The sequence below is a fragment of the Podarcis gaigeae genome, assembly GCF_964106915.1.
Source record: "Podarcis gaigeae genome assembly, chromosome: 16".
Taxonomy (NCBI): domain Eukaryota; kingdom Metazoa; phylum Chordata; class Lepidosauria; order Squamata; family Lacertidae; genus Podarcis; species Podarcis gaigeae.
In genome coordinates, this window is record NC_139693.1 from 14,487,580 (window position 1) to 14,513,427 (window position 25,848).

General features: G+C 49.0%; 1 protein-coding gene across 4 annotated transcripts; it reads left to right on the forward strand.

Moving 5' to 3' along the window:
* Positions 1–1,454: 1,454 nt before the first annotated feature.
* EFEMP2 (EGF containing fibulin extracellular matrix protein 2) lies at positions 1,455–24,772 on the forward strand. 4 transcript variants are annotated; one of them, XM_083716484.1, is made up of 12 exons: positions 1,455–1,479; positions 9,384–9,471; positions 11,344–11,392; positions 13,035–13,268; positions 15,221–15,343; positions 16,055–16,171; positions 18,175–18,294; positions 19,833–19,952; positions 20,240–20,366; positions 22,197–22,392; positions 23,344–23,548; positions 24,367–24,772. In XM_083716484.1, the coding sequence occupies exons 2-11, from the start codon at positions 9,388–9,390 to the stop codon at positions 23,503–23,505; spliced, it is 1,332 nt and encodes a 443-aa protein (XP_083572610.1). In that variant the 5' UTR covers positions 1,455–1,479; positions 9,384–9,387; the 3' UTR covers positions 23,506–23,548; positions 24,367–24,772. The 4 variants fall into 4 exon arrangements, with proteins under 4 accessions (XP_083572610.1, XP_083572608.1, XP_083572609.1 ...); XM_083716482.1 differs by lacking the exon at positions 1,455–1,479 and adding an exon at positions 2,728–3,350 and having other exon boundaries at positions 9,380–9,471; XM_083716483.1 differs by lacking the exon at positions 1,455–1,479 and adding an exon at positions 3,190–3,350.
* The last annotated feature ends 1,076 nt before the right edge of the window (positions 24,773–25,848 follow it).

Consider the following 25,848-nt stretch of genomic DNA (forward strand, 5'->3'; position numbering starts at 1 on the left):
TCTATTTTTCCTTCTCTTGTTTTCTTGTTTTCCCCATGTTGAGTTACGTTCTCCATGTTTCCACAACCATTTGCAATATTTAGTTGCAAACTGTTCGCTAGCATTATGATGTAACTTTCTCCTCATCTCCAATGTTTGTATGCAATTCTGCCAAACGCCCACATTTTTGCAAAGCTATTTTTTTGCTAATATAATACAGTTGCGGGGTTTTGGTTTTGGTTTTTAGTTTCACGAACCCATGCACGCTTTCCCTCAGTCTGTGCATTTTTTATACACATAACTTGCCTGGACATTCCAAAATTTGGAGAGGTGCAGATTTCAAAGGCTGCCTGTGTTTCGCTTCTCATATAGTTTTGGAAAGTGGAGGATTGGATAGGTTCACCTTTTAAATGTAAACTGAATCATAGTCCCTCTCCCCGACTCCCATCTTTAGTACATAGGAAGCTGCCCAGAGCCAGGCGCTTGGTGCATGTAGCTCAGTGCTGTGAACCCATGGGGCAGGGGGCAGATGCCTCCTTCTAGACCTTTCCTCCTGGCCTTTGGGACTCTCCCCAAGCCACCTTGTGTCCAGTTTGGCATAATGGTTATAGAGTGTTGGGCTAGGACCTGGGAGAGCCGGGTTCAAATCCTTTCTCAGCCATGAAGCTTGCTGGGTGACCTTGGGCCAGTCACTGCCTCTCAGACTAATCTACCTCACAAGGTGGTTGTGAAGACGAAATGGGGAGGAGGAGAACGATATGCGCCACCTTGAGGTCCTTGGAAGATAAAGGTGATATATAAATGCAATAAATAAAATATTAATGACTTGTGCATGCCTGCATGGGGGGAATAGAGTGCTGTGTGTGAAACTGACCTACTGTACATAGGTAAATTTGCCTGTTTTCCCCCCTTTGTCCCTGGTGGGTTCTGACTACTCTTCCCCCCCCCCCAATTTTTCAAATTAATTTTCCAAATTTATAACAAACCTATCAACAAATAAGAAAACATCAAAAAACAAACAAGCAAACATAATTCCTAACTGTAATAATCCCACTTTTGTTAACATTGTTGGGTGACTTCCTCAAATCCCGCGGCTGAATTTCCCTATATATCATTGTAGCAGTTTTCCAAAACTATTTCCCCCTAAAATTTACTTAATCAATTAACCTCTTTTCTTTCTTATCATTTTAACTTTAAACATATTATTCTATAACATCACATATTTAAATCCTAAGCCAATCCAATACTTGCAAGTAATTCCATTTAAGTTATCTTAACATATTTAGCTAAATAGTCTTTAAATTTCTTCCATTCCTCCTGGTACTCCTCCTCCTTCTGGTCACAGACTCTTCCGGTCAGATCGGCTAGCTCCCAAAAGTCCATCATCTTCATCTGCCACTGACTGTTTTTCCTTTTACATCCTGTACAACCCTGTACATCTCACCCCCTCCTGCGCACCTGCTCTGCTGGAGGAGACAGAAATCGGGATGTTACAGGCAGGTTAATCATGCCCCCCAGCCAGCTGCCTCCCTTCCTCATTCCTTTCTAGCAACCCTGCGGGCGGGAACAGTTTTCTCTCCATCATTGCACCTGGCATGGGCCTGCAAGGAGTTCTCTGTAGCAGAGGAGAAGCAGGAAGCCAGATTCTAGGCCTAGTGATCAGATGGGAGCAGGGCCTAGCAGTGAGGCAGAGCTGGTGGTGCAGAATGGAGGGGTGGGGGGTGCCCTGCCTTTTACCCACCAACCCCAATTCCACTTTGTGGGTATGGAGAAGTGCGGTTACTCAGGAGTAAAAGGGATTCTAGTTTCACAGGCCCAAGTTGGGGAGGCAGTAGGGACAGATTAAAGGCCGTGGTTCGGCGTTAGAGCATCTGTTTTTCAGCGATAAGGCCCTGAGTTCAGTCCTCTGTATCTCCAGGTGAGGCTTGGAGAGATTCCTGGCCTGACACTCTGGACAGTTGCTGACAGTCAATGTTGACATTCACTGAGCTAGATCAGCCAATGGTCTGAACTGATAATGAGGCCTGTTCCCATATTCCTATTTAAGTCAGCATCGCCACCCATAAAAAACAGGTTTGTTTCATGTGTATGTCATGAAATTCTACTCAATACTGATCCAGAGCAGAACTCCAGGGTATAGTTAGCAGGGTAAAACTGAAACATGTTGCAGGATTCCCAAAAAATAGACCAGCGGCAATTATATTTCATCCAGCAGAGCTTGACTGCTACTGAAAGCAAATGAGCATAATGGTCACAAATCCAATACATTCAGGATTCGCCCTGTCCATAAGAAATCCAGTTGCAGCAGACTTAACTTAAACTTACAATAACTTATAAGACTAAACCTTAACCCTATATACAGAACACCACACCAGAAAGAAGAGAGATGGAAAGAGAAAGTCGGGGGTCTGGGATTGCCACCATGGAAGGGCAAGGGAGGAACAGCGGTGGGGGCAGATATTATTGGCGAAGGATTTTGCGATGTGGTGATGCTTGAACCCCTTCCAACCTACGCCCCATCCCAAGGGACATGGGTAGGGTGAGCAGGGATTACCCACCTCCGTCACTGGTGCTGTGAGCAATAAAATGTGATAAAATCAATGACAATAAAAGCAATTTCCAATCCAATATAAATTTATTTATATTGGGATTTAAAAACAAACAAACACCACTTAATATTTATTTCATTTCATTTGTGAATTTTTTCCCCAAAGCAGGTTTTTAAAAATCAAGTACAATGGCATCTAACATTTCCCTTCGTGCAGTTCCCTTGAAATGCAGTAGAAGCCATTCCTAGAGCGAAGATGTCCTCTTTCTGTCCTTGCTCACAGATTTCGTTACAGTTCTTCCGCTCCACCTATCGAAGCCCGCTCTTGCGCCTTGAGGACTAGAAACATGCTTTTGCGAAGACGGCGCTCAGGCTTCCAACGCTGCCCTGGGCCGATTCCTGCGCCCGTGGGGCAACTGGCAAGAGGAAGGCGAGATACCCTGGCCCAAGCCAGATGGTCCCATAGCACCGGGGCGCCGACCTTAACGCGCGCTTTCTGCCCGGGCGTGCGCGGCGCCTTTGGGATTCAACCCTGCTGCCCTTTGCAGGGGAGGCTGGGCGATGAGGGCTGCGAACAGCTGGCCAGGAAAGGGTGTTCGCTGGGAGCTAAGTGGAACCAGATGTTGGGTGGAATCCTTTTGGCAACTCCGGCTGCCTGGCGGGGGGCCAGGAATTCAGCGTGGGGGGCTGGAGAGGGGAGCCAGCGCACAGTCTCCCAGGGAGCCCGCGCCTAACACTTCGCGCTCTGCACGCAGCCGGGATCGGGGCGCGTTTGGAGAAGGCAAGAGAGGGTGCCGGGGGGTGCCAGGCGGCTGCCAGCGTGGTGAGTGGCGGGATGTGGGGTTTGGGGGTGGGGAGGGAGAAGGGGCTGGAGGAAGAAGGAGAAGGCCCGGGCCTGAAAGAGAGAGAGAGAGAGCGTGCGCCAAAGGAAAACATCCCTGCGCACTCTCCCAAAGTTGGCGATCCCATCCTGGGGAGAGCCCAGATTCATTGCCGTGGGAGGTGCCAGGCAGGCCCCCTCTCACTGTGCCAAGCCAAAGATGTTTGAGGAGGGGGAGAGAGACCTGATGCTTCCTTTGAACTAAATGAAAAGTTTCAAGGTGCCTTCTTACATCGGAGACAATGTAGGATCTCGGCTTCTCCAGATCTCCAGGGATCACTTTGCTTGCCCCCACCCCCGGCATCCTGTGCCCCTCACTCGCTGGGTGAAGGTGGCAGCTCCGTCTAGGCTTGTTTTGCCCTCCTGAATTGCTTCTGAAGTTTTTCTCCGCCCAGGGCTTCCAGGGCTGTCCATCCCAGCTTCGGAAACCACAGAGTTTCTTGGGGGGTACGGAGAGAAAAGCTGAAGGGCTCTGTGGCAGTTGCACATGTGAAAAGGTCCAAAATGTCTCTGGCGTGCTCTCTGCTCAGCTGGTGGGGAAGGTTGGCCTCTGATCTATAGCCTGTGCTAACCAATGTCTTACCCATACTCTCTCTCTCTCTCTCTCTCTCTCTCTCTCTCTCTTCTCTCTCTCTCTCTCTCTCTCTCTCTCTCTCTCTCTCTCTAGTTAAAGCGATGCCTCCTTAATAGCCAGGGCTTTCCTTAAATAAACCTGGGAACTGTAGTTTTCTAAGAGAGTTGTTAAGAGGCTCCTGCGCCTGTCACGGAGCTTCAATTCCCAGCTGTGGTGTACCTCACCGTAACTATGCCGGTGCAAAACAGTGTTAGGTCCAGATTAGGTCGTCATATTTAGAATTAGAATTAAATAAGAAAGTTTGCTGTCAGTGGTGCTTGGTAACATTCGACTTGGTAGGGCTGCAATTTTTAACCCTGCTGTTTTCATCACAATAGGAGGACTTCGTATAGCACTTATTTAGAAATGTGTTCCACATGTATATTAAGATCAGCTTCCTCAAAAATAGATAACACTGCAAGTGGGGCAGAAGAGATAATATAGCAAATCAAAATTGTATTGATTGCTTTTAAAACTGCATTTCTTTTCAAACTGATTTCTTTTATTCCTCCCCGCACCCCCACCCCAAAAAATATATGATTCAGTAACTGGGCCAGCATCTTGGGAAAAGAGAAAGGTTGATGTACAACAGACATTGGGGAGTTATATACCATTTATGAATTGCATGTAGGAACAATTCCTTACATTTTGCTGAAACGGAGTGGAGAGGGGGCTTAGCCCACATTCTCTGCCAGGTGTTGTCCTCTGTGTCACAACCCATGTCTTGGCTCCATGCTAATCTTAAACCAAGCTGCTTATTCGGTTCCTGTTTCAGTGAAAGTTTACATAACCCAGAAACCAAACCCTTCGAGTCATTAAAAGTGGATATAATTTAAGCTCTCAAAATTCGTCGACTTATGGGTCGCAGTGCATTTTCATTGAGCCGTTGTTTAAAAATGCAAACATTTGATGCCATGACAACCGTGGGATAGAGGTAGGCCCAAGTTTCTTCTCCATTTCCATCTTCATTGTGGGTTTGCTATTTTTTAATAAAAATCACAGAGACAGTAAAGTCTCCTAACCCTCCACTCACCCAGATCAAATATGTGGTTCTGGAAGTCAAAGGAGTTAGAGGAAGATTCTGGACAAGGATTCTAAACCACCAGTACCAGCACTGATACGTCACTTGTAAGAGCCTATTATGAAAGTGAGTTTTATTCTTAAGATTGGATGATAAAAACAAGAATGCGCTAAAGGGAATGCCATTTACCTGCTCAGATTTTTGGGGTGTCCACGACTTAGTACCACCCTCATTAATCAAAGAGAGGATATGTCTCAGCTGGCTAGCCAAATAATATAGCTGTAAATTAGGTAAATCCCATCCACCCTCTAACCAAACAATAAACCATTCCCCCCACCCTGATTCTCAGAGATTTTTCATCAAAGGGAAATGGATTAATGTTTTTCTGCCAAATCCTAAACTGAGTAGAGGGAATTGATGTATTGAATTACTCCTACACATCCATTGCCAGAACACTAAACACACGAAAGCTTTGAAATGTGAGGAACACTTGTTTCTAGTCGCATGCGGTTTTCCTCACTGCAAAAATCAGTTTTATTTTTTCATTATCCAAAAGATTTCCTTTTCTAAATTAAAAGAACAAAGTATTCCAACCAACGAAAATGATTGTTTCATTTGATCCAGCATGGCTCCGTCCTGAAAATGTGAAGTAATAATCTGTTTATGTGCACCAGAGCAATTATAATGTCTTTTTGCTTGTGCACAATGTCCACCTTTTTCTCTCGCTCCTGACTTCTAGGGCACCCTCGCCGTCTTCCCCCTGCCCGCAATGTCCCATATGACTCTCTTTGCTCTTTGTCTCCCACCTGCTGACCTGAGCTTTGCAAAAACGCAAAGCTCTTCGGACTTCAGCTCTTATGTACATTTTGAGGGGTGAGTGAGTCACCGTTCAAACCAGGGTGGAGTTGGCACTGGGTGAGGAGGAGGCTTCCTGGGCACCAGGAAAAGTCCTCCACCCATGGGTGCCATCTCGGTGACCCCAGCTAGGCACATTTGTCCCAGACAAATGTGCAGCCTTCGACTTGACGGTGGTGGGAACTCGCTCGCCCTCTGTCCTCATTTGCCCCCAAGGAGACTGCTTCTGGTGACCTGGAACTCCCAGGGCCTCGTCTCTTTCTTGGCACCCATGGAGGTGCCCTATTCAACCATCGGCACCCCTACTTTCCTCCGAGAGGCTGGCTGTCGCCTCATCCACTCTTCCTGCGAGACCCAGAGGATGCTTGATGATGGGGTTTAGCCGTGCCCGAAGCAAAACTCAGCGAGTTGGCTGTATTTTAGGTATATATACATTAGCCCAAACAAGAGTTATATTTAGCACTGCCTGGAGACCATTTCTGCCTTGAAGCAACATTCAACACACGGGGCCCTTTCATCACCTGAAAGAGGTGCATTCCTGCAATAACAAGCCAAGACCCAGACCTGCATTTATTCCTAACTACTCCTTTGATACTGACTCAATTCTAGTGCTCAGGGGACGGTGCAATTGCAAGTGGGGAGGAGAGCTGTTCTTGCCCTCGGATCCTGTTTGCAGGGGTTGGCATGTGATTGGCCCCTGTGCTGGGCGAGATACTGGCGTCTTAGTTATATGTTTTTAGGTGCCAGGCAAAAAACGTTCCTCCTAATCGACCAGGCCTTTTTGGCTGATTAATATTTGACAGCCTTTTAAATGTGTTTGTGGGAGGGGGGTATTGCTATGTTGTTTTAACTGTTTATTTGTTGCTTTTTCCTTGTATTTTAATTTTTGAGATCTTTTGATGAAGGGTGGTATATCAGTCAATCAATCAATGATGGGTCTCATCCAGCACAGCTCCTCTTCTTTACACTAGGTTCCCCATCACCTCTCTGATGGAATGTTATCTCTGCCTTGCCAGGTTTTGTTCTGTTTTTAATGAAAGGCTGGAGGAGGAGGAGGAGGCAGAGCTGGATTGGAGTCAGGGCCTGGCAGGGAGTCAAGGGTCTGATCCGAGTCAGGGAGGTGACATGCCCGATATCTGCAACGTGAAAAGGGACAAACCTTTTGGTCTATGGTTTTTAAAGCAATCAATACAATTTTGAACTGCTATGTTATTCCTCCTGCCCACCTTGCAGTGCTATCTAGTTTTGAGGAAGCTGATCTTAGAGTATATAATAAAAAGCTAGCTGTTCTGTTTGGGATGGCACAATGGCTCGTTTCTGGAGAGATCCAAATGGAGCCAATACTTCTTTTTGGTATTCTGAAGTTTGGGAACTTCATTTAGAAAAGCTGACCAACAAACTATGCATTTCCAGAGGGAAAATGCGAAAAGGATAGATTTTCAGGGGTTTGGTTTGATTTTATTAAATCTATCATGGTCTGTTACCTCCCTCTGCTTATTATCAATGGATTGGGTTGAGTAAAAAATATATTTTTCCTCTTTTAAGATTAATCCCACCCATGACAGCAGTGGGTTTTATTTTATTTTATCTTTAAAAGTATACCCAGCCTTTTATTCTCTGGTACCAGCCTGATGTGTCTTTTTCTTGCTGTCGTTGTGGTTAGCTCAATAAAGAAACAAAGCAAAATAGCGGAGTTGTCTGCTCCAATTCCAGTGCAATAATAAAGAAGGGTGAGCATGAGAGGGCCTTGCCATTGTCCTTCTACTGTTAGTAGCACCTGAACTGCAAATTTGGGAGCCCATATTTCATCCTAGGGTGCTCCTAGGCAGGGGATTAATATTTCAAATGGGTCTGTCAGTTATCGCAAACAGACCATTGGCAACAAGTGATTTTTTTATTATAAAAAAAGGTTCTGGATTTTCCACAAAAATAGTAAATTTGAATTAAATGGGGGAGGGAATTAGAGTGGCGCTTGTGGGTTAAACCACAGAGCCTAGGACTTGCCAATCAGAAGGTCGGCGGTTCGAATCCCCGTCAATGGGGTGAGCTCCCGTTGGTCGGTCCCTGCTCCTGCCAACCTAGCAGTTCGAAAGCATGTCAAAGTGCAAGTAGATAAATAGGTACCGCTCCGGAAGATAAAGGGCGTTTCCGTGCGCTGCACTGGTTCGCCAGAAGCAGCTCAGTCATGCTGGCCACATGACCCGGAAGCTGTACGCTGGCTCCCTCGGCCAATAAAGCGAGATGAGCACCATAACCCCAGAGTCGGCCACGACTGGACCTAATGGTCAGGGGTCCCTTTACCTTTACCTTTTATGTTGATGCCAACGCAGTCATGTGGGCACTGCGAACAGCTTGCATGAATGAGGAGAGCACCACTCCTGCAATAAACACCCCTCTGGAAGCAACCCTAGTCGCAGCCATCCTTGCTTCTACAGTAAGATATATTGGATTTCTGTTTTAAATCGCAGTGATCATTTCTAAATTGTATAAAATTGTTGCCCACGCGTATAAAATGTTGATCTGCAGATTCTGAAGCTAAGTCTGGATCAGGAAGCTTGTTCTTCTAATCCCTGGGAGCTGGGAGCTCCCTGTACTTCTTTTCTGGGGTACTTCACTGGAAGCTGCAGGGGGGATTACAGTGGACTTTGCAGCATACACTGGCTGATGCGGTATAGTGGCTAAGAGACTAGCTCATGGCTTGTCTGGAGAGAGGACATTCTCCCTAGCCACACCCCCTTTCTGCAGGCCACACCCCTCACTGCCACTGCTTTGCACCCTCCTTTAGTTCCGACCCCCCCCCTTTCCCCTAGCTGAATTACCGTAATTTTCTGTGTATAACACGCCTCCATGTATAAGACACCCCCTACTTTAGGGGACTCCAAATTATGAAAATATTACTATCCGTGTATAAGAAGACCCCCCCCCATTTTTAACAGTAAAAAAAACTAGTCTTATACATGGAAAAGTACGGTAAATTCTGCCCCTGCCTTTTGCTTGCATTGAAGGAAGGAGAGAGGTCTGTGTGCAGAAACTGGTCTTTTGCAGCCCTCTCTGGCACTGCATGCAAAGCAGGTGCTTGGCCACTGAACTCTGCGGATCGTTTCCTTTAAAATCTCGTAATTCAATTTTCCCCCTTTTCTACTCTACCTTATGAACAGCTCCTGAGAACTCAGAAGCCTGCCTATCCCCAACTTGGGTACAAGCACCTTGAGTTGCCACCTGGGCGTAATATCCACCCATTCTTCTACTTTTCAGTCCTGCTCAGCCCTGTAAAGGTTTTCTCTTGGGGAGAGATGGGCTCTGCACATGCACAGAGGCTCTTAGTATCTCAGTACAATGGAGAGCAGCCAAAAGCAGCCTCCCTTTTGGGACATAGAAAGGCGGTCACTTGGCACCCCACTTTGCGTCTTGCCTACCATTTGGGCAAATAACTGCTGCGTGCTGTCACTGCCCTTAACCTCTAACCGGCCTCCTTTCCCCCAGGCAGAACAATGAGGTCTGTTTCATGTCTCCTCTTGGCAACGCTTCTGAGAGCTGCAGTTTCACAGGAACTGGAGGAACCCGACACTTACACGGTAAATGGCCTGGGCCTCCCACCATGCCGGAGTGGATGCTGTAGGGCAGGGGGGGTTCCAGCTGCAAAACAGACATGCAGACACACACACACACACACAGAGGTGCGCCCAGGAGGTGGTTGTTAATGCTGCTCAGCTTCGATGCAAGAGATGCATCCTCATCTGGGGTGGAGCATGACAGGGGCTAGAGAGCCAGCGTGGCAGTGAAAGAGGTGGACTAGGAGAACAGGGGGAACCTGAGTTCAAATCCCCACTTGGCCGTGAAGCTCACTGCATCATCTGCCACAGACTTTATCTCTCACCATGGCGTAACTCATAGGGCTGTTATTTGGGTAATATGGAGGGAGGATGCTACCTTGAGCATCTTGGAAGAAAGGCGGGCTACAAATGTCACATGTCACAGTGTGGAGTGCTTCTGTTTATAGGGTGCCAGCTGCCAAGCCAGCCATGCCTCCTTGCCGGATACTCCATTCCATCGCCCTCCCACCCCCAACAGAGTTCCCATAAACCCTCAATAGTCAGTAAGCATTCCATGCTATCTGGGTATCTGGACTGCTTTGGAGCCCCCTCATTCCAACCCTTTCCGGTATTTGTTTCCTAAATACAGTGGTACCTCGGGTTACAGACACTTCAGGTTACAGACTCCACTAACCCAGAAATAGTACGTCAGGTTAAGAACTTTGCTTCAGGATGAGAACAGAAATCGTGCTCCGGCGGAGCGGCAGCAGTGGGAGGCCCCATTAGCTAAAGTGGTACCTCAGGTTAGGGACGTGGGTGGTGCTGTGGGTTAAACCACAGAGCCTAGGACTTGCCGATCAGAAGGTCGGCGGTTCAAATCCTCGTGACGGGGTGAGCTCCCGTTGCTCGGTCCCTGCTCCTGCCAACATAGCAGTTTGAAAGCATGTCAAAGTGCAAGTAGATAAATAGGTACCATTCCGGCAGGAAAGTAAATAGCATTTCCGTGCGGTGCTCTGGTTCGCCAGAAGCGGCTTAGTCATGCTGGCCACATGACCGGAAGCTGTACACCGGCTCCCTCGGCCAATAAAGCGAGATGAGCACCGCAACCCCAGAGTTGGCCGTAACTGGACCTAATGGTCAGGGGTCCCTTTACCTTTACCTTTTACCTCAGGTTAAGAACAGACCTCCGGAACGAATTAAGTTCTTAACCCGAGGTACCACTATATGTTTTTGTAGTTCTGCAAACCTTGGAGTCTGCCCCCCTCCTCCAGCCTTCTGGTCCCTCCCTCTTAGGTTTGGGTGGGGATGATTTGGCTGCATAATGACCACACACTTCGAGCCCTTATTAGTGTATAGGATGATATAACAATTTGGCGCAAATGAAGATGGCCCAACGGTCTCATAGAAGGGGGGGGCCCTGAACCCCCTCCACCAAACTTTCTTGGGGGCACAGGACTGGGGTGCACAAAACTCTGGATATACAGTAATGCTTCTGAGCAAGCGTAGGCCGGAAAATAGAAAGGGGCTCCTGCCCCTTTAATAGTGCACTCCGTGAAATGCCCTGCTCTACACCACTATTAAAGGGGCAGGAGCTCCACCCTATTTTGCCTTAGCAGTGGTGATGGTGGTTTCTAGGTCAGTGTTGTTTTTGGGTTAGAGTTGCACACATGCCAGGCCTTAGCCCCAGAATACATTTTCGATATGTTCTGTAATACGTTGGCTCTTAATGGCCACTAAATATTCATGGGTAGACCAAAAAGGAAGAGGACTTGCAAGACAGAAGATGGTGTTTTAAGCAGGACTGAGCATCCTTCACCGGTTGTCTTGCGGTGTGGCAAAGGGGATGGTAGTCCCCAAGTCGGGGGCCTGATTGATATCTTTAACTCATTCCTATATGTCCTCCCTCTGCCCTAGGAATGCACTGACGGCTACCAGTGGGATGCGGAGAGTCAACATTGCAAAGGTACAGCCTGGCATTCCAGATAGCCATCGTGTTGAGGACAGGAACGGGGAAATTAGACAGTTTGGGTTTCTTTTGGTTCCTTATTCTTTCCATTTTAAGGTTTTGTGTTTTTTAAAAAAGAAAACTCCTCTTGAAAATTTGTGCACATGCGTGAGGTCAAACTGTGGACTGAAATGCGTGTATTAGTATAAACACACATGAAAATTTTTATAGTTTGCCTTCATACATGTTGTTTTCCCAGTTATCGTAATTTTTTTTGCATGCTTTTCTCACTTTGGTGCACAATTTCCCCACCAAACATTTCCCCATGTTTTTGTGTCCATTCCTTGGTTGGAGAACCACATTTTTAAACAAGGGGGGTGGGGACTGTGAATTTTGAGGGACAGTTTGGTTTCGGTTTACATATTGGCTTAGGAAGTGCAAGTACAGTGGTGTCCGCATTAAGATGTGAGCAGAGCAAATCTCTTCCTCGTACCTGGTTGGGGGAATAATACGCATTGTGGGAGGAAGGCTGTAGGTCAATCTGGGGTGAGCCTCCCATCCTCTTGGGTGTCTTTGTTGGCACCCTAGTGCCTAGAGACCAAGGATGGGGAACCTTGGGCCCAGCGACCAAATGTGGCCCTGCAGCACTCTCTTGGCTGGCCCCTGGGTCTCTCCCCAGCCACACCCCCTAACTGCCCAGGCTCCCCACCTTTCTTTCTGGCCATAATGTGTCCTTGCATGCTGACGAAGCCTCTTTCTAGCCTGGGTGGAAGCTAGAGAGAGTCTGTAGAAACCAGCCTACAGGCAAAATTTACATCTGTAGCCCTGCCCACTTTTACCTCTGTCCAACCACTGCTGTCCTGCGGCCCTCAGGAGATTGCCCAGAAGTGAATGTGGCTCTCAGGCTGTGGCACAGGCTGGGTAAGCAGCAGTGTTAAAAGCTCAGATACATCAGCCAGGCACCAAATGGCTCCTTAAACCAAGGTTTCAATCACCAAAACAGAATGTCTAAAGTCTTATAAAGTCTTATTTTCCAAAAGATGGATTGACTGTGATTGATTAACATCTGGCTGGTTCAGATGACAGCCTTAAGCCTCGGTTAAGAACTTTGAGAACTTAAAGAAGAAAAGTCCCTTGATCCAAAGACAGTCAACATATATATTGGCCTCTTCCGACTTCTTTTTATTAACAGCGACTGCACAGTCGCTGCTCTGGCTGCACAGAAAAAGCATTTGGGTTCCTGAAATTCATTCCAATTGTGCAGATAAAATATAAGTGTTAGAATTCTACAGCATGTGGGATTAGTGTGTGAAAACACTCCAGAACCAAGATCTTAGATGATGGAGATGTCATGCGCCGTCCTGGCACCAGGCATCCTCACTTGGTCGCAAGTGGTTGGGAGCTAGGTGCAAAAGGCGCCTGGCTAATTTCAAACACTGGTTCCTAAGTGGTGACAGTGGCAAGGCATCGCTGGGGTTGTCTTGGCCTAAGGCCTCCACTGAACGTGGAAACAGCGTTGGCTAGGATGTCTCCTACAGCGAGCTGGAACTGACAAGAAGAAGGAGAGAGCCTGGGTGCCCACCTCCCCCCGTCTCCCCCTTATCCTGTCCCCACCTGACTCTGCTTCCTTCCTCTTCCTCCCACGCCACCCGCCTGCCAGATGTGAACGAGTGCGAGACCATCCCCCATGCCTGCAAAGGGGAGATGAAGTGCATCAACCATTATGGGGGGTACCTGTGCCTCCCCCGCTCGGCCTCTGTGATCAACGACGTGAACTCCGAAAGGGCCCCTCCCCCCAGTCCCCCCAGGCCCAGGCCCCCCCAGCAGGCCCAGTACTTCGTGCAGAACAACTGCCCCCAGGGCTATGAGCCGGACAGACAAGGATCCTGCATGGGTGAGTAGGGCGGCGGCAGCAACCCGGAGGGCGAGGGAGGAGGGGAGATCTCAGGGCACAGGGGATGTTTAGCCTGGAGGAGAGGAGATTTGAGGGGGGGGACATGATAGCCATCAGATAGATAGATAGATAGATAGATAGATAGATAGATAGATAGATAGATATCTGAAGGGCTGTTGTCCCATGGAAGATGGAGCAAGCTGGTTTTCCACTCCTCCAGTGAGTAAGACCCAAACTAACAGATTCAAAATAAAAGAACTGAGATTCCAACTAAACATTAGGAGGGACTTTCTGGCGGTAAATGCTGTTTGACAGTGGAACGGACACTCTCAGAAGGTGGTGGAGGTTTTTAATCACTGGTTGGATTCTTCTTAAGGGACGCGGGTGGCGCTGTGGGTTAAACCACAGAGCCTAGGACTTGCCGATCAGAAGGTTGGCGGTTTAATCCCCGCGACGGGGTGAGCTCCCGTTGCTCGGTCCCTGCCCCTGCCAGCCTAACAGTTTGAAAGCACGTCAAAGTGCAAGTAGATAAATAGGTACTGCTCCGGCGGGAAGGTAAACGGCGTTTCCGTGTGCTGCTCTGGTTCGCCAAAAGCGGCTTAGTCATGCTGGCCACATGACCCGGAAGCTCTACGCCGGCTCCCTCGGCCAAGAAAGCGAGATGAGTGCCGCAACCCCAGAGTCGGCCATGACTGGACCTAATGGTCAGCGGTCCCTTTACCCTTTACCTATACCTGGATTCTTCTTCTTTCTTTGGCGATCACTCATAGCCGAGTAAGATTGTCTTCCATAAACACGGTTTTAACAGTGAGTCCGTAAGTGACTGTGGAGGCCAATTCTGGATCCACACGTCCTTCCACAGTGGGGACATTGGTTTCTGGGCGGGAGTTGATCACAGAGTGGATTTGCCAAGCGTGCCTTCCTCTTGGAACGTTTCTCCCTTGCGTCCTGAGTTCGAGTGTCTTCGAAGCCCATGACACCTTTGGTAAAGGCTGTTCTCCAACTGGAGTGCTCGCAGGCCAGAGCTTCCCAATTGTTGGTGTTTGTACTACATTTTTTAAGATTTGCCTTGAGACAGTCTTTAAACGTCTTTCATTGACCACCAGCATTACGCTTTCCATTTTTAAGTGGTGGGCTTTCCTTCCTTGGAGGTTTTTAATCAGAGGTTGGATAGGGCCACCCGTCAAGGGTGCTTTAGTTGCGATTCCTTCATTGCCTGGGGTTGGGCTAGATAACCCTTGGGAGAATTCCTTCTGACTTTACAATCTATGCAGACTGGGGCTCTTTGGGCAGGAAAAAGATGATATGCAACTTAATTTGAAGTTATTGCAGTGATTCGGCCTATATCAGACATGCATTTTTAAAAAATGAGCCAGGAGGGGCTGGGTGTTTCTTGGGTGCTGTAGCGTCTTTGGTGAATGGGATAATAATAATAATAATAATAATAATAATAATAATAATAATAATAATAATTTATTTATACCCCGCCCATCTGACTGGGTTTCCCCAGTCACTCTGGGCGGCTTCCAACCGAATATTAAAAACAATACAGCATCAGACATAAAAAACTTCCCTAAACAGTTCAGGGAAACTTCAGTTGTCTTTTAAATGTAAAATGGTTGTTTGTTGCCTTGACATCTGCTGGCAGGGTGTTCCACGGGGCAGGTGCCATGACCAAGAAGGCCCTCTGCCTAGTTCCCTGTAACCTTACTTCTCACAGCGAGGGAACCGCCAGAAGGCCCTCGGCGCTGGACCTCAGTGTCCGGGCTGGATGATGGGGGTGCACTTTGATTCCAGGAAGTACAAGCAGAGTGGCTGGGCACCCCCTGCCTCTCAACCTCCTTCCTCTGTGTTTGTCTGTCTCTTATTGGGAGCCTGCCCCTCCTCTCCCTCTCCCCTCCCCTTGCTGCCATGCTGGACCACAGCTGTGTTTTTCTTTTTGTCCCATTCAGACGTGGATGAATGTGAATACGATTCGCACGACTGCCAGCCGAGCCAGCAATGCATCAACACGCCTGGGGGCTTCCATTGCCAGTGTCCGGACGGCTATCGGAAGATCGGCACAGAGTGTGTGGGTCAGTGTGCCTGAGGACTGCGCCCGTGGGGTGGTCCTCGGTTTCTGCCAGGGAGTGTGCCTTCATCTTGGGCTGCATGCAATGCAATGGGGCTCTGAAAGGAATGGAACGTGTGGGTTCGCAACGAAATATTGCAGCGCAGAGGGCCGGCCAGCCTCTTCCTGTATATTCCATTTCATTCCCTCTGCCCCTGTCTTGTTTTGCATTCCCCCTTGGCACCAGCACTCATGGGGCATTCCAAAGCCATTCAGCCTGTGAAATATACTCGGAGTCGAGAGTGGATTTCATGCTCTTTATTCAGCTCATAGTGGTGAGGAGGAATGGAAGTTCCCCCAGAATGTCTGCTTTATATACATTATTTACACAATGAGCCCCACGTGATTGGCTAATTCCGGGATTCTCCTGTAGGCCAATCAGGTTGCGGATTCACTTCCACCTGGAGCTGGATTGGGTGGCTCCTGTGGATCAGTCAGACTGCTGCATTCTGGATCCTATTGTTCTAGGACCAATCAGACTGCTGAATTTTGGATCCTATTCAACTCAGTACATAACAGCCTGCTCAGTCCTCATCCCTTGAGTTTCTCCCGGCCGAAAATGATTTCTTGCAGTTCTTCTGGGTAGGGACTCTGTTCATGCTCAGAGGCACAGCAGGGAGGTGGCTGGAGGGGGTCAGAGCCGCTGAGGATTCCCTCTCCTTTCTCCCACTTGCAGACATTGACGAATGCCGCTATCGCTATTGCCAGCACCGCTGCGTCAACTCCCCAGGCTCGTTTTCCTGCCAGTGCGAACCCGGGTTCCAGCTGGCCAGCAACAACCGCTCATGTGTTGGTAAGCAGGGAATGCCCTTGTTCTGCCCTGGTCCCTCGCAGGTCTTCGATGCCCTGGTAGAGATGGCCACTTACCCTATTGGAGAGCTGCCGTTCCTTGCAAATTCTGCCAGATGTTGTGGAGGGAAAGAAGACAAGCTTCATGTGTGAAGGTCCCCTGTTCAAAGGACCAGGAAGCACATGATGGGCAAGACCCTTCCTTGCTTAAGACCCCGGGGAGCCGCTGCCAGTCAGAGCAGGTGGTATTGGGCTAGGTGGACTGTTAGCTTGATCTGAGCTGTGGTTCAGCAGTCAAAGATCTGCTTTGCATTCAGAAGGTTCAATACCTGGGGCATCTTCAGGTAGGACTGGGAGACACTCTTGCTTGAAACTCTGGCGTGCCGCTGCCAGTCGATGTAGAAAACACTGATCTAGATGGACAAAGAGCCTGATTCTGTATAAGGCAGCTCTCTATGTTCCAAGGATTAAGGCCTTTGCTCACTGGCAGAAGGATGAGTTCAATCTCCAGTTTCTTCAGTTAAAAAGGATCAGGTCCCAGCTGATGGGAATGACCTCTCTCTCCCTGGGACCTTGAGAGCTGCTGCCAGTCAGAGTAGACAGTATAAGGGTTGGATGGACACATTGCCTGTCCTGGTAGAAGGCATCTTCCCTGTGTTCCTAAGAGGAAACGGCAGAGGCAAAGGAGGGAATGAATGTGAATGAATGTGGCTATAGGTAAAGGTAAAGGGACCCCTGACCATTAGGTCCAGTCGTGGCCGACTCTGGGGTTGCAGTGCTCATCTCGCTTTAGTGGCTGAGGGAGCCGGCGTACAGCTTCCGGGTCATGTGGCCAGCATGACTAAGCCGCTTCTGGCGAACCGCCGACCTTCTGATCGGCAAGTCCTAGGCTCTGTGGTTTAACCCACAGCGCCACCCGCGTCCCAACTATTTAATTTTAGTTACAGTCAGGGTAAGGAGTTAAGCAAGGCTGGAGGATCGTATTAGGCCCACTAGAACTCCCCATTTCACCTGCCGGATCGTTTTGACCAAGCTCTGCTTACCTGCTCAGGTAAAGATGAAGCAGGGCTGGAAGAAAACAAATTGCTTTACATGGAATCCAGCTTTCCATTTAGCTCAGTAGTGTCTGCACTGACTGGCAGCAACTCTCCAGAATTTCAAGCAAGGCTTTCTTGTTTCCCCATCCCGCTCTACTTGGAGATGCTGCAGGGGATTGAAACACAGAACCATAGAATCACAGAATTGTAGAGTTGGAAGGGACTTCCAAGGGTCATCTAGTGTGACCCCTTGCCATGCAGAAATGGTAGCTCAAGAAGCCCTGGCAGGTGGCCACCCAACCTCTGCTTAAAAACAAGGAAGGAGATCCCACCACCTTCTGAGGTCACAGAACAATAGATACACAAAGTTGGAAGGGGCCCCTCAAATGTCATCTAGTCCACCCCACAAAAATACTGGACCTTCTGCATGCAAAGCAGTTGTTCAACCCCCTAGCTGCCCCTCTTCCCCATAAAGGGTCTTTGCAAGCAATCGCCATAGATTGCATCACTTTGCAAGCACCTGCAGTCAGCCAAAGGCTTCTCAGAAAAGCTGGATGTTTAGGAAGGATTTGATGGAGGCAGTGTGCTGGGAGCAAGTTGCAGGACTGAGGGATAAAAAGGGGAGTGAAGGAGACGGCCTGGAAACCCCTGAAGGGAACAGGAGGCCTCCTGATAGCTTGGGGCTTGCTTGTCGACAAGCCATAAGAGGAAAACGCTTATCCCAGGGGTAAGGTGTGTGTTCCCTGTATGCCCCATAAATGCATAAACTGCCGCCAGCCGTTTCCACCTGGCAATGGCATCTCAACCCAGTGGCGTAGCGTGGGTTGTCAGCACCCGGGGCAAGGCAAGTAATTTGCGCCCCCTAGCCCTAACCCCCAGATGTTGCGCCTGGTGCGGCCGGCCCCCCCTGCACCCCCCACGCTACGCCACTGTCTCAACCCCGCTTAAGCTTTTGCAACCTCTCCTCCAGATGTGAACGAGTGCGAGATGGGGGCCCCCTGCAAGCAGCGTTGCTTCAACACGTACGGTACGTTCATCTGCCGCTGCAACCAGGGCTATGAGCTGGACCAGGACGGCTTCACCTGCAACGGTAGGTGGCTCTGTCTCCGCCCCATTTCTCCGCCCCCTTCTTCCTAGCTCCGCCTCTGCCCCTCCTGCTCCGGTGTTCTCCAACCTTGGGTTCCATGGATGTTGTTGGACTACAACTCCCATCATCCACAGCCGTCTTAGATCTTAGGCTTCTAATAGCATGAAGCCTACAGTTGCCACAGGGAGGATTCCCAAATCCTGAGACTTGACACACTGCCCAGTTATGGAAGAGCAGATAAGGAAGAGGGCAACAAGGAAGCAGCAGAAATCCTTTCTTTTGGGGATAATTCAGACTGAAACTCCCAGGGGTCAGAAAATGTTACAGTGGTGCCCCGCAAGACAAACGCCTCGCAAGACGGAAAACCCGCTAGACAAAAGGGTTTTCTGTTTTGGAGGCGCTTCGCTAAACGAATTTCTCTATGGGGTTGCTTCGCAAGACGAAAAAATCTTGCGAGTTCCCATGGTTTTTTTTCGCTCCCCCCCTTTCCTAAGCCGCTAAGCCGCTTATCAGCTGTTCCGCTGATAAGCCGCTTAACAGCTGATCGCTAAAAGCCGCTAGACCGCTAATCCGCTAAGCTGTCAATGGGCTTGCTTCGCAAGACGAAAAAACCGCTAGACGAAGAGAATCGCAGAACGGATTCTTTTCGTCTTGCGAGGCACCACTGTATTTATGTATGCCACGACTGCGGCCCGTGTTTTGTTAGCCCCAAAATGGAAAACGAGCGAGGTCCCAACTGAAGAAGAACGGCAACTTAAGTTGACAGATTATACGCAGCTTGCAGACTTAACATATAGAATAAGAGAACAAGAAGAACATGTTTAGAGAAGATTGAAAAATGTTTATTGAATATATGGGAAGTAACTGTCTACAGCTGAAAACACTGGCAGCATTAAGATAAATTCAACAGTGTAAAGAAGTTTTGACGGAGGCAATAATGGAATACTGATTGGTATAGTTTTTGTAAAATATGCAGGGATTTATGATATGTAAAATGAAACATTGAAAGAGAAGAAGGGAAGTCATTGAGATCTTAAAGATGTAAAAACGAATACTTTAAATTGTAAAACAGAAAATTTAATAAAAATTGTGTGTGTGTATACATATACATATACAGTGGATGCTTAGATTGCGAATGTGATCCGTGCAGGATGCACGTTCACAACCCACAGCGTTCGCAACCCGCAGCAGCACGTCTGTGCACATGCGGGTTGTGATTTGGTGCTTCTGCGCATGCACGACTGCTGAAACCTGGAAGTAACCTGTTCCAGTACTTCCGGGTTTCGGCGGTCCATAGCCCAAAAAAACACAACCTGAAGCGTCTGTAACCCAAGGTATGACTGTATTCAGTGGTACCTCGGGTTACATACGCTTCAGGTTACAGACTCCGCTAACCCAGAGATTGGGTTAAGAACTTTGCTTCAGGATGAGAACAGAAATCGTGCTCCGGCGGCGTGTGTGTATTAGCAGCAGAAATCCTGAAAGCTAAAACAAGCCCAGTGACTCCAGAACCTGTCCTAAATCTTCTCCCTCCTTCCCAGACATTGACGAGTGTAGCTATTCCACCTACCTGTGCCAATTCCAGTGTGTCAACGAGCCGGGACACTTCTCTTGCGCCTGCCCCCAGGGCTACCAGCAGCTGAGCACACGCCTTTGCCAAGGTAAGTGTGGGGCAGGCATAGCTGCCTCGGGGTGGGGACACCCTCTGGCGCCTGAGCAGTTGTATATAGAATCCTAAGTTGTTTGTGCGAGGATGTTAGACACAGCTCAGGCCCCTTGTGTGCCTTTAGCTAGGGGTGCCACTCGATTGAAAACACGTTAACTGATAAACAGGTCATGTTTTCCACGGTGGCTCCCCACTAGTGGAATGATTTCCCTAGAGAAACATGCCTGGCGCCATCTTATTTATTTATTTACTCCCTCTCCTCCTTCCCCTCTACAACCCTAGACATTAACGAGTGTGAGACGGGAGCCTTCGAATGCACCGAGTCCCAGAATTGCATCAACTTTCACGGTGGGTACCGCTGCGTGGAGAAGAACAGCTGCCAGGAGCCATATGTGCAAGTCTCTGAAAAGTGAGTCTGGGCAGGTCAGGATTGGGGGGCTAGGGAAGGGAGTGAGAGAGAAAGACCATCCTGGATCTGAACGATAGCAAAATCAACGTGTATTTCTGTAGCAAGTCCTGGGAAATGGCCCTTGCTTGTATAGTTGGAGGGGAAGAAGTATTATATATGAGACTTTAAAAAGAAGAAGAAGCTGCTATTGGTTTTGAAAGCGAAATGGAGCCTCCCCGTCTAGAGGCAGTCTACCAGATGTATGGGTGAAATTACAAGGCTAGGCTATTGGCCTCATACCATAAACAGGAGATCAGGGTTAGCGTCACCACCTGGACGCAACGGAGGGGATTCTTCTGTACTCTCCTTTCTTAGGAACAAAGCAGGATTCCTTATTTGTACAAATGGAGCCTGCGACAAAAAGTTGCAGCGGCATGGAGTGCCCCCCCTGTGTGGCATAGCCTCCATCACAGCCAATAGCCATTGAAACCCTCTGTGAATTGGGCTGGTGCTCTTTTAAAGCCTTCCAAGTTGGTGGCCATCACTGCCCGTGGAGCAAGTTCCACAGTCTGGCGATGTGCTGTGTGAAGGACTTCCTTTGGTCTCTCCTGAATCTTTCGACATTCAGATCTCCTGGAGGTCCACAAGTGTTTTGAGAGGAGGAAAATGTTTCTCTATCTGCTTTCTCCATGCCATGCATAAAACTTCCACCGTGTCAACTCTTGCTGTTTCTCTAAAGTCAGAAATGCTGCAACCTTTTGCTCTTGTCAGAGTCGCTCTTTCCCCTTCACCATTCTGTTTTCACTTTTCTGAACCATTCCCAACAGTAGCTCAGTCAGTAAGAGCATGAGACTCTTAATCTCAGGGCTGTGGGTTCAAGTCCCAATGTTGGGCGAAAGATTCTTGCATTACAGGGAGTTGGACTGAATGTCTACAATTCTGTGGCACTGTGCTGGTCCCGGGGGTAAGGTACCGTGGGCGTAAGCAGAGTCCACACGAAGAGGGGCGAGGTCTGAGGCGGAGAGCCGGGCGGGGAACAGGAACGCTGCAACAGGAGACCGAGCAGGGCACAGGAACACCGGATGATCAGGAACAGGAGGCCGAGCAGGGAACAGGAGCACCGGATGGTCAGGAACAGGAGGCCGAGCAGGGGTCAGGAACACAGGAAGGTCCGAAGCCAACAACGACGTTGCTCCCGCAACCTGGGACTGGGCTGACTAGGCTTTTATCCTCTTCGAAGGCCGGGGGCGGTCCCGGCCCCCAGGAGCCCCGCCTCCTCTGGCCTTAAGGCGAGCACTCCTCCTGGGAGCAACCAGTTCCCTTCGCCTCTCTGCCCTAAGCCTCTGCAGATCAGGAGAGGCCGAAGGGTTACTGGGCCCTGGAGGAGGCTCACCTGACGCCACTGAGTCCTCAAGCACCTCTGGGGCCAGAAGGATTTCACCTGGGGCCAGCTCCTGGTGCTCTGCCACAGGTGCAGGATCTTCAGCATCTAGGCCTTGCCCCAGTTCAGCCGGCCCTGGAGGCGGGGACTCCTGTGCAGGCTGGGATTCCTCTGGTTCATCCTCTGAATCGGAATCCCAGGCCATCACAGGCACTGCCAGTTCAAACCCCATGAAGGTATATGTGAAATTCATATTTTTTTGCCCTGCCGTGTGTCACCTTACACTTGGCTTACACTGAATTGTGCTTGTCGTTTCACCGCCCATTCGCTTAGTTTGGAGAGGTGCTTTTGGAGCTCTTCACAATCTCTCTCTGTTTTGACAACCCTGAACAATTCAGTTCCTTTGGCAAGCTTGGCTACCTCACTGTCCTCCACCCACCCTCCCATAACCCAATTTGTTTCCGCTGTAGCCGCTGCCTCTGCCCAGCCACGAACCCGCTCTGCCGCGATAATCCATCCTCCATCGTCCACCGATACATGAGTATCACGGCTGACCGAACTGTGCCCTCTGACATATTCCAGATCCAGGCCACAAGCGTCTACCCTGGCGCCTATAACACGTTCCAGATCCGCTCGGGCAACGAACAAGGAGAGTTCTATATCCGGGTGAGTCCCGCTTCCCAGCAGCCGCCAATTGGAGCGGCCCCTGCCCACAGCTGCCATCTGAACCGTTGATCTGTTATTACATATATATTCCAACATATCCCTTGTGCAATAAGCCAGCACCTCCACACACCTCTCTCTGTCCAGGGAAACGAGGGAAGATCAGAATTCATGGGCATATTCCACCCAAGGAGGGTTTGGATCACAGTTTGTAAGGGATGTGGTCAACGAGAGAGTCTGAAGGGACAGATAGAAGTGCCATTGAAATTCCACTCAATATTGATCCAGAGTAGATTCCAATGTATAGTTAGCAGAGTAAAAACTTAAGCTTGTTGCAGGATTCCCCCAAAATAGACCAGCAGCAATTGTATTTCATCCAGCAGAGCTTTACTGCTACTGAAGGCAAATGAGCATAATGGTCACAAATCCAATACATTCAGGATTGGCACTGTTCATAAGAAATCCAGTTGCAGCAGACTTAGCTTAAACTTACAATAAGTCTAAAACCTTAACACTAAGCATACCATGCACAGAACACAGCACCAGAAGGACCCCTATTTTTATAGTCAGCATGGCCTTGACAGAAGAGATAAGAGAACCAGTTTAAGCCAGCTGTACTCAGCTTCTCTGAAGGAATAACCCAAACATCATGCTTATTTCTTTCACACAGAAAAGCTTCCAGAACCCCTTTGAATTAAGTCCAATAGGAAAGATCTCTGCACATCAGATCAATGCTTTCTGTACCTAGAAATGCAAACTGGCGACAAGTGCCATTTTGCCCCTGGGCCTGAGGTCCCCCACTTCTTCCCTGGACCCTATATGTGGGAAGGCAATGTCTGTTTCAAAAAACTCCCAGCTTGAATAGCTTCCAGGCCCATCTCGAACAGGCTAGGCCTTGGCCTGGCATTCTCCCTCCCTCTCCCCCAAGGCTCAACCTCCTTTTCTCCCCCACAGCAAATCAACAACATAAGCGCCATGCTGGTCTTGGCCCGGCCAGTGACAGGGCCCCATGAGTTTGTCCTGGATTTGGAGATGGTCACCATGAACACCCTGATGAGCTACCGTTCCAGCTCGGTGTTGCGGCTCACCGTCTTTGTGGGAGCCTATTCGTTCTAGCCAAGCATCAGCACTTCCCCTTGCCTGGCTGAGGAGGGGAGGGGTAAGTCTGGCTTTTGGAGTGGGCAAATGAACCTTCATCCTAGGAATGGGGAGGGGGGGAGAAAGAGAGCTGACCCATGGGTGGGTAAGTAATGAAATAATTGGCTGGACCCCTAGATTAAAAAATGCAGGGCTTTACACACTAGCGGGAGAGAGCCACCAGCAGAATTTAGAAGAGTCTCAAAATTAAGTGGGAGTATAGCATGGGAATAATGGGCTGTTAGACCCTTTCATATATCCTGTTCAGTTTGCCAACAACCCTTCTCTTTACCCCTCTGGCAATGAACAGACCGCACACTGCTAAGTAAGTTTAAAATGCTTTACTTACAAAATCCAAAGGTCTGATTCATGTGTTGTTCCATGCAATAGCAAGGAACACACATGTAGAATACTGTTGGGTACAAAGATAGTTTAAAGCATGCGGTCTGAGCTTGGAGTACATCTTTCCTGGTTGGTTACATGGCACAAAGAGAGTGAGGAAAGGAAGAGAAGTTCACTTCTTCCCTCATTGTAGGTAGGGGTGTGTGGCTTAAGTGAATCTAGGAACCCAGCTCTCTGGTTTTAACCCTTTCCTGCACTAACACCCTGCCTGAAACCCTGTAGAGCTACTGCTTAAAAGCACTCCTCATAATATTTCAGAGATTCCAGATGTGAGCCAGTAATAAAAAGGAAATTCGATGCTTTCAAGTTCAGCTCACAGCAGCTACCAGTTCTTATGGGGGCGGGGCATCCTAGGTTGGTGCAAACCGCTCCCCCACCCCTGAGATCTTCTATATTGCAGTGCATGGTTGAACTCTCTTCTTCCTCTCTCCATTGCAGAAACATCTGCTGGGTTGGGCTGTGTAAGAGAGGAACCAAGAGGCAAGAAGCCACGACCCCAGCGGCCAGGGAAGGGATCTGTCATGGCCTTTTGCATCTTCCCCGACCCCCAAGAAGCACCCATCATCACAACTGGATGAAGAGGGACCAGAGCTGCGACTGGGGGCCCAGAGCTGTGGCTTCAAAGACGAGCGCCACCCCCTGCAGAACCGCCCTTTGAGCTACCACCCTGCCCGGCAGTGGAACTCGTGCCCCCTTCTCCCACTGCCCCCTGCATCTCAGAGCACAGAGGGGCCTCCAGAACCTCGCAGCAAGGCTCCGTATTTGTTTTCTGCTTAACAGAGTGAGGGAGAGAAAGACAAAACAAAAATTAGTAAAATGATTTTTTATGTGTGTGGAAAGGAAATGATTCAAATGTGTGTCTGGATGCTTCCCAAATGGACCGAGCGCTCCAGAATCTTTGGGGAATAAGCCTTGTCCTTTTCAGTCTCTTCAAGGCTCCCCAGCAGGTAGGAAAGCTTTCCCAGCCAGACACCCATCCTAGATGCTAGAGCCGGTCTAACCCCACCTCCAAAAGGATATTGTACTGCTAGGAAAAGTTGGAGCAGCTCCCATACAAGGAAAGGCTAGAACATTCTGGGCTTCTTAGCTTAGAAGAAAGGTGAGTAATTGGAGACACGATACTTAACGCCTGGTGTTCAGCAAGTGAATAGGGAGATGTTTTTTCTCCTTCTCTCTGATACTAGAACCCAATGGGGGGTGGGTCATCCAGGGAAGCTGAATGTTGCAAGAATTAGGACAGACAAAAGGCCGTCCTTCGCAATGGCCGTTCTTAACCTGAAACTGTTCTTAACCTGAGGTACCACTTTAGCTAATGGGGCCTCCCGCTGCCGCCACGTGATTTCTGTTCTCATCCTGAGTTAAAGTTCTTAACCCGAGGTACTATTTCTGGGTTAACGGAGTCTGTAACCTGAAGCGTCTGTAACCCGAGGTACCACTGTAGTTAAACGATGGAATTTGCCTACACGAGTAGTAGTGATGGCCACTGAGTTTTAAAAAAAAGGGGGGGGTCAGAGAAATTAATGGAGGACAAGACTGTATTGTCCCTCCCAGATCAGAAGGCAGCATTTCTCACAAGCAGGAGAGAGCGCTTCTGAACAAGTCCTCGCAGCCGAAGAGCTATAACTGGAACTTCAATCGTACCAACTTAGCTGCGATTCCTGCATTGCAGGGGGTTGAACTATAGATCACCCTTGGGGAACCTCTCGCCCTTAACGTTCCGTGACTCTCAAGGCGCCGTGAATTTTCAGCAGGGACCACACATTCCATACAGTTAAGTGCCGAGAAACCAGGTGAAATGCGAATGTGCGCACCTGTTGTGCTCAGGTCCCAATTGTGGGCTTTTCCCAGAGACGTTTAGTTGGCCATTGTGAGAACAGGATGCTGGACTATTGCTTTGTCCCGCAGTCAGACTCTTATGTA

Coding starts and splice junctions, on each gene's coding strand:
- EFEMP2 (XM_083716482.1), top strand. CDS start 3,089: ATGAGGGCTGCGAACAGCTGGCCAGGAAAGGGTGTTCGCTGGGAGCTA. Junction 3,351..9,379: donor GCCAGGCGGCTGCCAGCGTG/GTGAGTGGCGGG, acceptor CCTTTCCCCCAG/GCAGAACAATGAGGTCTGTT. Junction 11,393..13,034: donor GGAGAGTCAACATTGCAAAG/GTACAGCCTGGC, acceptor CCCGCCTGCCAG/ATGTGAACGAGTGCGAGACC.